The sequence below is a fragment of the Anomaloglossus baeobatrachus genome, chromosome 6 (assembly GCF_048569485.1).
Source record: "Anomaloglossus baeobatrachus isolate aAnoBae1 chromosome 6, aAnoBae1.hap1, whole genome shotgun sequence".
In the NCBI taxonomy this organism is placed as follows: Eukaryota; Metazoa; Chordata; class Amphibia; order Anura; family Aromobatidae; genus Anomaloglossus; species Anomaloglossus baeobatrachus.
In genome coordinates this window covers 151237058-151252601 of record NC_134358.1, presented here as the reverse complement: position 1 = coordinate 151252601, position 15544 = coordinate 151237058, and the positions used below count along the sequence as shown (strand labels likewise).

Sequence of the window (15544 nt, the reverse complement as noted above, 5' to 3'; positions counted from 1 at the left end):
ATAAGACTAATTAGTGGTTCAAACATTTCCATTAAGGTTTATCTGCACAGCAGTATATATCTAAAGCTACCAAATTATAGATATGCCACCAATACATTATACCAAACAGCAAGAAAGTTGATGAACTTATTGATAAAGTGTACTTATGGAAATAATCACCAAATATAGTACACCAGTTTGCACAATATACTAGGATCAGATTAGATTAGAATATACTGAGTGATATATACTTAGACAAATTGGGCAATGAGCAGAAACAGTGGCATAAGTACAATCTGATGGGCCCCTGTGAAGATATTCTGAGAAATATTATGATTATGACAGTCAAAGGTCAATCAGCTGTCACTGTTCATTTGCACACACCCTTGCCATGCAGCAGCGATTCCTCCTGTTCTGCCTCAAGGGCCAAATGGTGAGGTGACAAATCCAATCAGGATAGTTCCTGAGTAGAAGCAAGTCCCCTGCTGCTGAGCAAAGTGTCCAGCTGAGGATATGGGCAGCAACTTCAGGATTTACAAGTTTTACAACCGATCTTGAAAGGACAGTCTCCAGTCTTCCAATTGCCGATGTAAGAGTTATAATATTGGGGAGTGCTTCACCCCAACAAATAAGGCACACATATATCCAGATGACTGACAGCAAGACCCACGTCACACATATTTCTGCTAAATTGTGAGACATGCGTAGCAGTCGATAATTAATAACTGGCCGTAGGAAGAGCATAGGCACCCTGAGTTTCCTATTTATGGATAAATAAAATCCTGAGGGGAAATATTATGGTCATATCTTCAGTGTGAGAGACTCAGGGGCTGAGATATGGGGAAAACTGAAAATCCATATTTTCCTGGAAGGTAAAAAGGCACACCCATCTCCAGCCCAGTCTTAAGTCACCAGGTGGGAGGTGACATGGAATGTGCAGGGACTCATAACATCAGTGCAGACATTTTGTGGGTGTTTTTCTCTGGTTGGCCACATGTGACACGCATGTGAGGAGTTCCAGGAACTTGTGGCACCACAGTGTCCTCCTGTGCCAGCCAATAAAAGGTCTATTCACAAAGGAACAAGGTAACTGATCCATCTGTGTATCTGTTTGTAACCATATCTTATCTGTAACTGTACTTCTGAAATAATATCTGTAAATTCCATCGTGTATATAGTGTATTAAGTAGTGTGCCCTTAAGGTGATTAAATAGAAAATGTAATCTTAGGCTCTTGCTTTTATCTCGATTCCCAAATCTCATGTCTGTGAGTTCGGCTTAGTTTTACATGCTACCTGGGCTGGTTTCTGGCCTGATATAGTCCTGTTAATGGACCAGGCCTATATCTAATGAGGAACTGGTGTCAGTCTACCGCACTGTACCGGACCAGCAGAATTCGGTTCTACTTGGGCAAGTGGAAAGTTCCTGTCTGTCAGGGTTGTGGGAAAGCTGGGTGCCACGCTGAAGGTTGCATAGCCTGGTCTGATCCCCCTCTCTGGACTTCCCAGTGCCTGCAGGGACAGGAGGTGTCAGTGCTGCATTGTTCCAAGTGGATCTTACGTACCCCTTGAGGGCGCAGAACGTCGCATGTTGGTGGCAGTGACAAGGTCATCTTGCAAGATTGTGAGGCATTAGAGACATCAGGATGGGGCTGGGAGGTGCAGTGTCGTCACACAGTGACAGATCCATGACCAATTGGAGGGGCGCCGGGTGACCCCCCCCAGCATGGTTCATGACAGCCCCAATGCAAAATTTAGACATGAGCCCCCACCTACAAAATCAAATGTATTACAACTTGTCGTAATCTAAGCCCTATAAAAACAAAACATGTGTCCCTCACATAATGTAATAATGTCCTTCATCCTGTAGTAATGTCACTTATCTTGGACTCCTTCCTGGCATATTGTCTGCTGGTAATATTTGTTCCTCATCCGGTACCCATTCCAGTAAAATATGTCTCCCATCCTGGGTCTCTTCCAGTAACAATGTCCCCCATCCTGGTGCAATCTCACCTATCCTGGGCCATTTCCAGTAATAATGTCCATCATTCTGCTGTAATGTTCCCTTCCTAGCCCCTTCCAGTAATATATGTCCCCCATCCTGGACCCTTCTAGTGATATATATCCACCATCCTGGGCCTCTTCCAGTAAGTTATGTTCCCCATCGTGGGACCGTTCCAGTAATGTATTTCCCCCATCCTGATCTTTCCAGTAATTTATGTCCCCATACTGGCCCCTTCCAATAATATATATTACCCATCCTGGGAACATTCCAGTAATATGTGACCCCTATCCTGATCTAATGTCTACCATAGTGGGCCGTTTTCCAATAATTTATGTCCCCTATCCTGGGCCACTTCCAGTAATATATGTCCCCCTATCCTGGGCCCATTCCAGTAATAATGTCTACATTTTGCTGTAATGTACCTATTCTGGTCCCTTCTAGTAATTATGTCCCCCATCCTGGACACCTTCCAATAATATGTCTCCCATCCTTAGCCCCTTCCAGTAATTTATATCCCTCATCCTGCTGTAATGTCTCTCACACTGGGACCCTTTCCAGTAAATTATGTCCCGCATCCTGGGCCTTTTCCAGTAAGATATGTCCCCATCCTTGGCCCCCTTCCAATAATATATGTCTCTCATCCTGGGCCCCTTCCAGTAATATATGTCACTCATCCTTGTATAATGTCCCATCTCCTGGGCACATGCTATAATAATGCTCCACTCTTCTCCATCACAAAAAAAAACCATACTTCTCACCTTCCCCACACCCATCATGGGAGACATCCTCTGCGCTGCAATACATTTCCGCTGAATATGCATCTTCAGATACACAGCTAGCTGAAGTAGGCACAGGCATTGGTGTGCTCCACTCCAGCACGGGCCTGGTCACATCTTCTGCAACTTCGATGGTTACTCCACTGAGCAAACAACAAACTGAAGGCTCCTATGCTTAGATTCTTTTCTATTAACAATTTTTTTGAAAGTATAAAGAAAGCTCCTCGGTGCCCTCTAGTGGTGGCTGCAGGCAGCCAGAATGGTATCCTACTTCTATGTCTATACAGAGGATTTTGCATTAAAAAATGCTCTCACAGCATAGACTGTTGGAACTAAAAGTGGTACTAAAAGAAAATCATATGATTTACAGACGATTAAAAAAACCCCAAAAACATGGCTAATATAAACCAGAAACAGTGTCACACTGGTCCACAGCATTTGTATAGTATTCTATTTCATTCCTACACATTTAAAAGGAGTAGCAGCAGATACAAACCATGGAGAGATTTTGTTCAATTTTTGCATTTTGAATTTTTGTTCAATTTTTGTATATTTTTTTTCTGGCTGTTCCACTTAGTATTCAGTTTTTTGTATTGTTTAAGTCCACCTTTATACAGTTCTAGAAATATGGGCTTCATTATCTTGTGCTACTTTTTATGGTCTAAGGGGGCCATGCTCTCAATATTCTCAGATCTTTCTCAAAAAGGGAGAGTGTTGAACAAAATGGAAAGCAGTCACCAAAAAAAGTGTATATACTGTATTTAAAATGTCACTCATATTGAAAAATTAAAATCAAGGAACATAAAATCATGCATATGAAAAATGACACACGGGTCTACGCATTTTGAGCGATAAGCTATTAGTCTTGACCGAGTCTTGGTCAATTTTTCAATAAATGGATGTTTTAAATATATACCGTATTTTTCGCTTTTTAAGACGCACTTTTCCTCCCCAAATTTTGGGAGGAAAATGGGGGGTGCGTCTTATAAAGCGGTAGCGGGGGGGGGGTCCTGTCTGAGGCGATCGGGCGGCCGGGTGCCTGTGGCTGCATGCAAGCGGCCGGGTACCTGTACTTGCGTGCAGCGGCAGCCGGGTACCCGTGGCTGTGTGCGGGCGGCAGCGGGTGCTGTGTGGGGTCGGCAGCCAGGTACCTGTGCTTGCATGCGGTGGCAGACGGGTACCCATGGCTGTGTGCGGGCGGCAGCCGGGTGCTGTGTGCGAGCGGCAGTCGGGTGCCCGTGCGGGCAGCAGCCGGCTGCCGCCCTCACACAGGTACCCGGCTGCCGCCCTCACACAGTCACCCAGCTGCCGCCCGCACACAGCCATGGGTACCCGGCTGCCACCGCACGCAAGCACAGGTACCCGGCGGCTTGTACGCAGGGTGGGCGGGCAGCCTGCTGGCTGCCACTCTGTGCATGCGGGGTGGGCGGCTGTGCAGCTTACCAGTTGTCCGCGGTCCCACTTTCAAATGATGGCGCCGGTGGAGCTCTTGGACGAGAGCTCCATCTGCGCACGCGCTGCTCCGGGAGTCAGCGCGTGCGCAGATGGAGCCCTTGGATGAGAGCTCCATCTGCGCATGCGTCGCTCCGGGCGCCATTACTTGAATCGGGACCGCGGACACACTCCACCACTGAGCCGTCGCCGCCGCTCCCACCACTGAGCCGTCGCCGCCGCTCCCACCACTGAGCCGTCGCCGCCGCTGCCACCACTGAACCGGGACCGCAGACACACTCCACCACTGAGCAGTCCCTGCCGCTGCCACCACTGAGCAGTTGCCGCCGCTCCCACCACTGAGCCGTCGCCGCCACTCCCACCACTGATCCATCGCCACCGCTGCCACCACTGAACCGGGACCACGGACACACTCCACCACTGAGCAGTCCCTGCCACCACTGAGCAGTCGCCGCCGCCGCTGCCACCACTGAACCGGGACCGCGGACACTCACTGCACCGGCCTGCTGCACGGCTCACCCGCCACGGCTGCTGCCGCCACCACGGACCCCACGGATCCTGCCACCGCAGACGCCACTGCGCCTGCAACCACGGACGCCACGGCACCTGCAACCACGGACCCCGCTGCCACTGACCTGCCGCGCCTGCTAGCACAACCTGTGCCTCCTGTGACCCCGCTTCACCACCACTGCTGCCCCCCTCCGGTAAGAGAACACCGGAGTATAAGACGGACCCCATTTTTCTTTTTTTTACCATTTTCTATGTCTAAGTTTGGGGTGCGTCTTATATTCCGGTGCGTCTTATAAAGCGAAAAATACGGTACTCTTTTTTTGGCGGGTCCTGGATTTTTTCCATTTTGTTCATTGCTCTCTATCACCCAGGAATCCCTTTGCAAATCGGCAAATCTCCGATACCGGTGAACTGATAATTTTATTTTTTATTTTTTTCGTTTCTCTGATCTGGTTTTCATTTTTTGTTTCAAACCAGTTTTTACTGTTAGTTTTTGTTCAAATGTAATAAATTATTTTTCTCATTTTGTTCATTGTTTTTCCCACAGATGTTGGTTACTTTATGCATTTTGATACAAGAACATTGGCTAATGGGAATAAAGCATTGCTTGAAAGTCGACTTTTTTACCCCAAAAGAGATTTTCAGTGCCTGGAATTCTTTTATTATCACAATGGGCATGAAAGCGATCAACTCAATGTCTTGATCCGAGAGTATACAGAAGCCTCGCCAAATGGCACATTGACATTCGTCACCACTGTCAAAGGTTAGTGCCTTCTAAAACTGCTTATCTACTGGTGATAAAAAGAAAACTAATATTATTCTAAGGAAATATTGATTATACTGATAAAAAAAATAAATTGATAAATTCTGAATCCTGCAGAAATCCAAATTTAAGTTTTAGGAGTGGAAGAGGTCAGAGCATGGTGGCTGTATGGGTGCGCAGACACCACATATGATATATACATCAGTGAATATGCCATAAAAATGTCTATATATACACATACATATGCAATGTATAGTCAAGATGTAGGCTGCTGTATAACAAAGTAACCAAGATTATAACAAAAAAACATATTGGTAGGGTGTCGATGGGCTGCTAGAGAGCACCGGCATTCACATGAGATCAGCACTTCTGCAGTTCAGAGTGATACTGATGCAGCGCTCTAATCAACAGAAGTGATTGGACAGTGCAGACTTCAAGCGCCCTAAGGGGACTAGTAAAATCAATAGAAAAGTTTTTAAAAATATGAAAAACAAACAAAAAAAAATCTAAAAGTTCAACTCACCCTTCTTTGAAAATAAAACTATAATTTAAAAAAATACACATATTTGGCATTGCCAAGTTCAGAAATTCCCAATCTATCAAAATATAGAATCGATTAATCCAATCGGTAAACAGTGTAGCGAGAAAAAAAATCCAAACACCAAAATTACGTTTTATTTTGTCTCCACAACCTTGCATTAAAATGCAATAACAGACGATCAAATACATCGCATCTACACAAAAATGGTGTAAGTAACAATGTCAGCTTAAGATGTAAAAAATAAGCCACACTGAGCCCCATATCCTAAAAAATGAGAACGCTACGGGTCTGCTATAAAAGCTCAATTCTTTTTTTGACAAATTTCTGACAATTTTTTCACCACTTAGATAAAAGTAAAACTATAAATGTTTGGAATCAACAAACTTGTACCGACCTATGGAACCATACTGATAAGTTAGTTTTACCATATACTCAACATGGTAAATAAAAAACCCAAGAAACAATCGTGCAATTGCATTTTATTGCAATTTCACTGCACTTGAATTTTTTTCCTGTTTTCCAATACAAAATGGGCAGAATGAATGGTGTCATGCAAAAGTACAACTCGTCCTGCAAAAATTAAGCCCTCATATGGCTGTATTGATGGAAGAATAAAAAAGTTATGGCTTTAGGAGGAAGGGGAAAAAAAACGATAATAAAAAATGGAAAATTGCTGAGTGGTAAAGGGATTAAAGTCTATGGGTGTACAGTATTATGTACCTCTGTCCTTATCTATATATAAAATTGCCTTATTATGTCTGTCTGTCTTGCTCCAAAATGACGTCATTATAGTGACAACCGTCGCCACAGCGCGTGCGCTAAAGAGCCTGCGACCAACGGCTCAGCTAAGTGAACAGCACGAACTACGGTGCGACAGGACGACGCCCGACACCATTCCCCGCACCCACACGGAGCCCCGACTCCCCGGTGACTGCTACACCCCCGGGAGCCCATACCAGAATCCCAGCCGAGACATACCCTTGCGTTGCTGGGATCGTGCCGGGAGCCGGTGTACGCTGGTAACCATGGTACACATCGGGTAACTAAGCAAAGCGCCTTGCATAGTTACCCGATTGTGTACCATGGTTACCAGCGTAACTCGGCTCCACCCCCCCGCACTGCCCTCCGCATGTATACACTGAACACATACCACCCCAGCACTATTGCACCCATCATCCCCGCACACATGCAGTTACTACTGCTCCCATCATCCCCGCACACATGCAGGCACTACTGCTCCCATCATCATCACTGCACACACCCCGGCACTACCACTCCCATCATCCCCGCACACACGCAGGCACTACCGCTCCCATCATCCCCGCACACACGCAGGCACTACTGCTCCGATCATCATCACTGCACACAGCCCGGCACTACTGCTCCCATCATCACCGCACACACCCCGGCACTACTGCACCCATCATCCCCGCACACATGCAGGCACTACTGCTCCCATCATCATCCCTGCACACACCCCGGCACTACCGCACCCATCATCATCCCCGCTGTGATATAATCACTGGTACTGTGCTGAGAGGGTTAAGGTGTGTTACCTGGGCCGGCTCTGTTGTGGACAGCTAATGAGATAGGTGGGACGGCTGTTCACCATATCTCCACCTCGGGGTGTGGTCCCAGGAATGAAAGTCAGGCCTCTGGACACACCCATGGCCCTGCTCTGAGTTTCCTGTGCCGGGTGTGTTTGTGGGTGGAGGTAAGGAAACAGCATCTGAGAAGGCTCTGCAGGGACTTATGGACTGAACATAATCTGAAGGGCTGAGGTTTGGGAATGTACCTGTTTTCCTGCCTGTACATGCCATGTGATATCCGTACCAGCGCGGTGCTTTACGGAGTTGAATAAAGCAGGCTGTGATCTTAAGAAACTGTGCCTCCTGTGTCTACCTGAAGCCCTCATGCTGAGCGAGTAACCCCCTATGTTGCAAGGTGCAACGTCACATATGGTGCTAGATAGCGGGCAGCGTTCCCAGGAGCACGTGGTGGATATACACAGCTGTGGATCGGCGGGTCCACGAACAGTGACAGCGCCCTCAAGCACCTGGCGGTGAATCAGCAGGTGGCGGGGGTTCCGTGCTGCAGTGGCGAGAGTCCAGCGACTGGAGGTTCCAGGCCAGCCCGGAATTGCGGGGCCCTGCTTGGTGAGCAGTGATACACCACAAGCTGGAGATCCTGGTTGTACGGGCGGTACAACTCGGAGAGGTTAGTGGTTCTCTAACCCTCCCTGTCTTTGCCCACCGGGTATTACCCATTGGAGCGCCCCTCCTGTTCCTCTTCTCGTTGCAGCATGGAGGGGCTCCTGAAACAGCTGCTGCGGAGCCAGCAACACCAACAGGATGTGCCAGGAGGTGAAGTGACAGCAGTGGGGGCTGAAAGCCGAAAAGAGGGAATGGGTCATGCAGACATTGTGGAGGAGCTGTACCAGTTCCTGGTGCAGGGACAGCAGGAGCTGTCAGTGTGCAGCGATGTGGCAGCCATGGACCAGTTTGAGCGTTCCCTTCGGGGGCCGGTATGGACACTGGGTGCCCAGGGAGATAAGGGCAAACGGTGTGAACTGGGGGCTAAGGACATTGCATGGAAACCCCAAAAGGGGGCGGAGTCCCAAAAAGGGGTAGTGGCCCAAAAGGGGGCGGAGTCCCAAAAAGGGGTGGTGGCCCAAAAGGGGGCAGAGTCCCAAAAAGGGGTGGTGGCCCAAAAGGGGGCGGAGGCCCGGAACGGGGTGGTTGCCCAAAAGGGGGCGGAGGCCCGGAACGGGGTAGTTACCCAACAGGGGGCAGAGCCTCAGAAAGCGATGGTGACCCACAAGGGGGTGGAGCATTCACAAGCCAAACAGGTGGACTATAGCAAGGGGCAATGGGGTTCGCCTTACATATGTCCTACCTGCGGTATAGGCTATCCATCCAGTATGAGGCCACAGAAGTGCTCCGTGGACTTGAATGGGCTACGTGTGTCTGGTCTGTTAGACCCGGGGAGCCGGTTGACCTTAGTTAGACCCATGCCTGATCTCCATGTGATGGTGGGTAGGACGATAGAAGGAAGTTGTGTGCATGGGACCACTAAAGTATATCCTCTGGCCAGGGTGATGATTCAGACGGCCAAACGTTTGGGACGCCCTGATGTGGGTGTAGCGCCAGATCTGTTATATCCGGTTATCATAGGACGGGACTTTGAGCTCTTTCAGGATTTATGGAAGACAGAGGCCGGGACCGATTGCACAGGAATGAGTCGGCCCTCGCCTAAGAAAGCCTCTTTTCCGTATGAGGTTATACAGATTCCCTGTGGGATATTGGGGTGCAATGAGGAGATGGTACCTCCACATAAGGACTGTCAAGAGTTAGGGGTGACCATGACGTCTCCAAAAGGAAGTGACAGTGTGACCACTACAGTTATAGTAGCTCCAGAAAAGGGGGCCGACACCTGGTTAAGTGGGGACGTGTTAGTCCAGGACACCAGGGGGAGTGACGATGACTTCAGTAAAGACACTGACTCCAGAAAGGTGACAAACAAGTACAGTGAGGTACAGAAGTGTGAGAAGGGGAAAACTTCCTCCCGACGCCGAAGACGTAATAAGCGCCGAGAGGTGGCACAGTGTATGTCGCCTGAGGGTGCAGAGAAAGTGAAATACCTGGGTAATGAAAACACGTTGCCAGTAGCAACTGCTACGGTAGAGTCAGACAGTGATATCCTACAAAAGAAAGAGGAATCAAAGACTGAACTGACACATTGTCACGACAAAAATCAGCAGGGTGAAATTGCAGGGAAGGAACCGACCAAAGAAGTAATGGCGGTGACTCCTATAATTTCCAAGCATGAAGCTGGTGGTCTGTCGGATGAAAGCACTGTAGGAGATGAAATCCAACAGAGTAATACAGGAGACGGAATCCTGGACAGTATTGGTGGAGTACAAATCCACAAAGGTCCTGGTGAGCAGACCGGTAAGCCACCCAGTGTTGAAGTGATATATGTTGAAAATAGTGCCAAGGTTCTAAGAAGAACAGAGTGCCGTGCTGAAGGGCGTAACACCCTGGTAGAAGGCGATGCTGTAAACTCCCAAGAGAAGGCAGAGGGTGACACTGCAGAGACCCAAGTGGAAGGTGGAGGGAATGCAGTGAAGTCCCAAGACACAGCTGGTGCTGTAAAAGTGGAAAGAGCCTCTGAGGAAGAGGTGAAGACTGGACGTGAGGTCTCATCAGAAGCTGAGAGCCTGACTGACTCAGTGGGTAAGACCAAGATCGCAGACAAGAAGATTGGCTCAGCTAAGAGCCTGAAACCCGAAGGCTCTGAGGCTGGGGCGGAACCCGAGGCGTGTGTAACTCAACAGGTGAAGCCTTTGGTGGAGAATATGGAGGAAGGCAAGAGACCTCAGGAACAGTCTGGTGTCCTTGACAGTGAAGGAAGCAGACCAGTCTTCAAGTGCCGGATAGACGTGCCGGAAGACTTAAGAGAAGCCTGTGCCAGTGAGAAGGTGCATGAGAGATTCCAGAAGGCAGTAGGAGCCTGTAAAATGTACTTTGCCGCATAGACTAATCAGTTGGTGGTGTGCTCTTTCAGTGATGTCACAAAGAAGCGAGTGGCAATCCTGGGTGACATGCACCTACGGTGTCTTCGTACGAAGTGGATCATCACTGCAAAGAAGGATGAAGACACCAGACGCTTGGCGCAGCTGACCGCAGGCTTTCAAGAAGTGGTGGTTGTGAAGAAAGCATTAATTGGACTGGCATTGAGAGCACTAAGAAATAATAATAAATATTAAGCAAGCCAGGAAGGTTCCAGGTGTCACAGCTGTGCATTTAGATAAAGACAGTGGAACATTTTGTATCTATGGGACAACTGCAGAAGCGGTGAAGACAGCTCGACGGTTGTTGGAGTTTGTGGAAGAGATCATGCAAGTGCCCAGAGAGATGGTCTTGAAACTTATTGGACGACATGGAAGAGCCATGCAGGAGATGGTTAAGACCGGTGTGACAACATTAAGAATTGATATTCATAACGAAGCCAGGAGGCCCTGTGAAGTCGGTATGGTTCCATGTGCCATTGTGGGCACAACTGGGTGTGTTGAAGATATACGAGCCCTCCTAGAATACCGTTTGGGATACCTGGAAGAGTTAAAACAATTGAATCGAGAAAGACGGAGGATTGTAAACCAACTTCGCCACGTTGGTGTGGGATGGCGACCATATAGGGGCTATGGCCCCGAAGAGAAAAGTGGCCCGCTCTATGAACGTGTTGCTTCAGACGGCAAAAGCAAGTCCAATGGTAAAAGGAGCCAGGGTCATAGAGGACCCAGGTATTCATCGGGCTATAGCACAGACTCTGAACTGTCTCAGGCCTGTGAGACACAATCCAGAGGACTGAACGAAAGTAGCGATGTGTCGTTAGCCAATGTCGTTGACAAGAGAGTGCACAATCCGAGAAACAGACGACGATGCCCGGGTAGAAGAGCCCACGATAGATTTATACACAGACCCTGCGGAGGGCCTGGATATGGCGCCTCTTCTGGCAGTTCACCGCTGAGACCCCTCGATAGTGACCCCTCTAGTGGTCGGGATAGCTCAGGGTTGGACGGAACGGTAGTATCGACTGGGAGAGAGACTCCCTCCTACACTGACCGTGGGTGGCAGCCTTGGAGAGCTGGGACTGACCAGGGGGCGTATGAGAGAGTTCACTGGGGAGGGTCCGGTGACTGTGGCGGATGGTACATCAAGGGCTGTAGTCCGAGGCGGACAGAGCGGGTGCTCTTGTCCGCTATGTCAAGGTGCCAAAACCCCCCGGCTTTGGGCAGAGGGGGAGGATATGTGATATAATCACTGGTACTGTGCTGAGAGGGTTAAGGTGTGTTACCTGGGCCGGCTCTGTTGTGGACAGCTAATGAGATAGGTGGGACGGCTGTTCACCATATCTCCACCTCGGGGTGTGGTCCCAGGAATGAAAGTCAGGCCTCTGGACACACCCATGGCCCTGCTCTGAGTTTCCTGTGCCGGGTGTGTTTGTGGGTGGAGGTAAGGAAACAGCATCTGAGAAGGCTCTGCAGGGACTTATGGACTGAACATAATCTGAAGGGCTGAGGTTTGGGAATGTACCTGTTTTCCTGCCTGTACATGCCATGTGATATCCGTACCAGCGCGGTGCTTTATGGAGTTGAATAAAGCAGGCTGTGATCTTAAGAAACTGTGCCTCCTGTGTCTACCTGAAGCCCTCATGCTGAGCGAGTAACCCCCGATGTTGCAAGGTGCAACGTCACACCGCACACACGCAAGCACTACCTGAGTGAAGTCTCCGGAGACAGCGCGACTCACTTCAGTTGCTGCGTGGAGCTGACACAGATCAGTCGTGTTCTACGGCGCAACCTGTCAGCTTCATGTAGCAGAGCTGAAAGCGTCGTGTGGATTACGTCGGACCTGGATGGGTGTTTGGGGATTAATAAAGTGGTAAATGAGGGGGGTTTTTTTGTCTTTTATTCCAAATTAAAGGATTTTTCATTGTGTGTGTTTATTTACTTTCACTTCCAGGTTAATCATGGAAGGTATCTCGGGGAGACGCCTGCCATGATTAACCAAGGACTTAGTGGCAGCTATAAGCTGCCATTTAACTCCTTATTACACCGATTGCCACCGCACCAGGGCAATTCGGGATGAGCCGGGTAGAGTCCCGGGACTGTCGCATCTAATGGATGCGGCAATTCCGCGCAGCTGCTGGCTGATATTGTTAGGCTGGGCGGCTCCCCATAACGTGGGGCTCCCCATCCTGAGAATACCAGCCTTCAACCATGTGGCTTTATCTTGGCTGGTATCAAAATTGTGAGGGACCGCAGGTTTTTTTTAATTTATTTATTTATTTATTGTACCGCACGATATAGACCCGCCCACCAACGGCTGTGATTGATTGCAGTGAGACAGCTATCACTCAGTCATAGGCGCTGGTGGGCGGGTGAAGCAGGGAATATGAGATTGAATAATGAGCGGCCAGCATTTTCAAAAGCGGAAGAAGCAGCTAGAGCAGTGTGACAGCTGTGCAGCGCCGTGCCGGTGATCGGTGAGTATGAGAGAGGAGGAGAGGGGGTTGTGGGAGAGGGGGGAGAGGGGAGGGGGTCGCAGCGTCGTCCAGCGGATGCAACGCAGACACTTGCGTTACAGTGCGTCGTCAATACACGTCTATGGAGAATAGCACAGTGCGTTAACGGACTGCGCTATTCTCCATAGCGGCGGATTGTGCTGAATGCAAGTGTGAAAGCGCCCAAACACACACACACACACACACACACACCTGGATAGTTACCTGTCCCCAGCCATGCAGTCCCCGGCACTGACGTCCTCAGCGACATGGCCTCACTCGGCTCCACCCACCCCGCACTCCGCCCCCGCACACATTACCCCGCAGGATGGGGGCACATGTCAGGATGGTGGCTGCACCACGATGGGGGCACATACCAGCATTGGGCCACATCACAGCATCAGCATATTTTTACTTAACTTTACACTGTTCATGGCCTCCTTTCATTACAAGCCATGGACATCATTAAACATTAGACTCATCTATTAAAACTGTTCCTTCTGTTGTTTGTCATTTTAAAACCAATAAACAATTATAAGAATACTAAATTAAACCTAACCCATCCAGTCCATACATTACCTAATTATTCAATCTGCTAACCTACATACACATTCTAGATGACCTGATATGTTAGAATCGGGCCACCTTCTAGTATATTATATACGTGTTATTTTTTTGGTAAGAATATCTCCATAATATGGCATTCAATGGAACACAGGACTTTTATTTTTTGCTTGTTTGTATCATTATGAAATTGGAGCAATTTGGAGGCACACTATATCTCCATAGACGTATGTTTTACCCATAGAACAACTTTTATAAGGGGTGGAACGGTGGCCCAGTGGTTAGCACTGCAGTCTTGCAGCACTTCTGCAAGGAGTTAGTATGTTCTCCCAGTGTTTGCGTGGGTTTCCTAAGGGTTTTCCGGTTTCCACAGTCCAAAAACATACTGATAGGGAATTTAGATTGTGAGCCCCAATGCAGACAGTGTTGCAAATGTATGTAAAGTGCTGTGGAATTAATAGCACTATATAAATTAATAAATATTATTATTACTATAATATTATATGGAGTCATCAGATGGCTGTGACTTGAAATCTAAATGTCTACAGACTGAGAAGTATTGAAGCAATTGTTTTATGATTAATTTTTCTTTTCAGGTCAACCCGCAGAATACTGGCAGCTGTATCACGTCTCTATAGCCACCAAAAACAAGTTTCGTGTAGTTTTTGAAGGAGTCAAAGGCAATGGAACCTCTACTGGGGGCATTTCAGTTGATGACATCAATTTTTCAGAGACCAAGTGTCCACATCATATCTGGCATATCCAAAACTTTACCAACCAGCTAATCAATAAGCCCATTTTTAGCCCACCATTCTATTCTAATGAAGGCTATGCTTTTCAAGTACAACTTTCAGCTGATGTGGATAACCTTGCCATATATTTCCATCTCATCTCTGGAGAGAATGACAATAAACTACAATGGCCATGTTCCCTAAGACAAGGAACAATGACTCTCATGGATCAAAATCCAGATATTCGAAAGCGCATGTCAAACCTGAGGAGCATTACAACAGATCCTGCCCTCCTAACAAGTGAGTGCCACTAAATAAGTAAATAACATGTTTCACATCCAAATCTGTATGCATATGTAAAACTGAAAACTAAAGGGTGCTTTACACGAGACGATCTATCGTGCAATAGATCGTTGGGGTCACGGTTTTTGTGACGCACATCCGGCATCGCTTGCGACGTCGGGCTGTGTGACACCTCCGAGCGTCGCAGTATCGCTCACAAATCGTGAGTCGTGTACTCGTCGCTTGGTTTCATAAACTTGTTTAATTAAAATGGCGCCGGTTGCTCATCGTTCCCGGGGTAGCACACGCCGCTCTGTGTGACACCCCGGGAACGATGAACAGCAGCTTACCTCCGTCCCGTGGCACCCGCCGGCTATGCGGAAGGAAGGAGGTGGGCGGGATGTTTACGTCCCGCTCATCTCCGCCCCTCCGCTTCTATTAGCTGGCGGCTGTGTGACGTCGCTGTGGCGCCGAACGTCCCTCCCACTTCAGGAAGTGGATGTTTGTCGCCCACAGCGAGGTCGTCCAGAAGGTAAGTACGTGTGACGTGGGTTAAACGAGTTTGTGCGCCACGGGCAGCGATTTGCCCGTGACGCAAAAACGACGGGGGCGAGTCTGATCGATTGTGAAATCGCATGATCGGTCGTCCCGTGTAAAGCAGGCTTAAGTTCAAGCTGCTTTGACATTTTATTTTTTTTACTTGGGGTTAAAATCCTTCAATAAGACTTTATGTTAATTATAACAAAAAGTAAACTTGTACTAATATTACTGGACAATTAGTACAAGGGATAATTAATTGTAACATAAAATGAAACCTAGAAACATGAGCAATTAACAACAAGTGATGGGCGGACCTGCAGATACCTTGGATCTCCGAG

At 48.3% G+C, this 15544-nt stretch overlaps 1 protein-coding gene across 1 annotated transcript in view; it reads left to right on the top strand.

The window, feature by feature from the left end:
- The window catches only part of MEP1B (meprin A subunit beta), a 109750-nt gene that overhangs the window by 57387 nt on the left and 36819 nt on the right, over positions 1-15544 (top strand). The window contains exons 10-11 of the mRNA XM_075353321.1: positions 5268-5483; positions 14250-14684. Coding sequence (XP_075209436.1) covers positions 5268-5483; positions 14250-14684 — 651 coding nt within the window. The remainder of the gene's footprint in view (positions 1-5267; positions 5484-14249; positions 14685-15544) is intronic.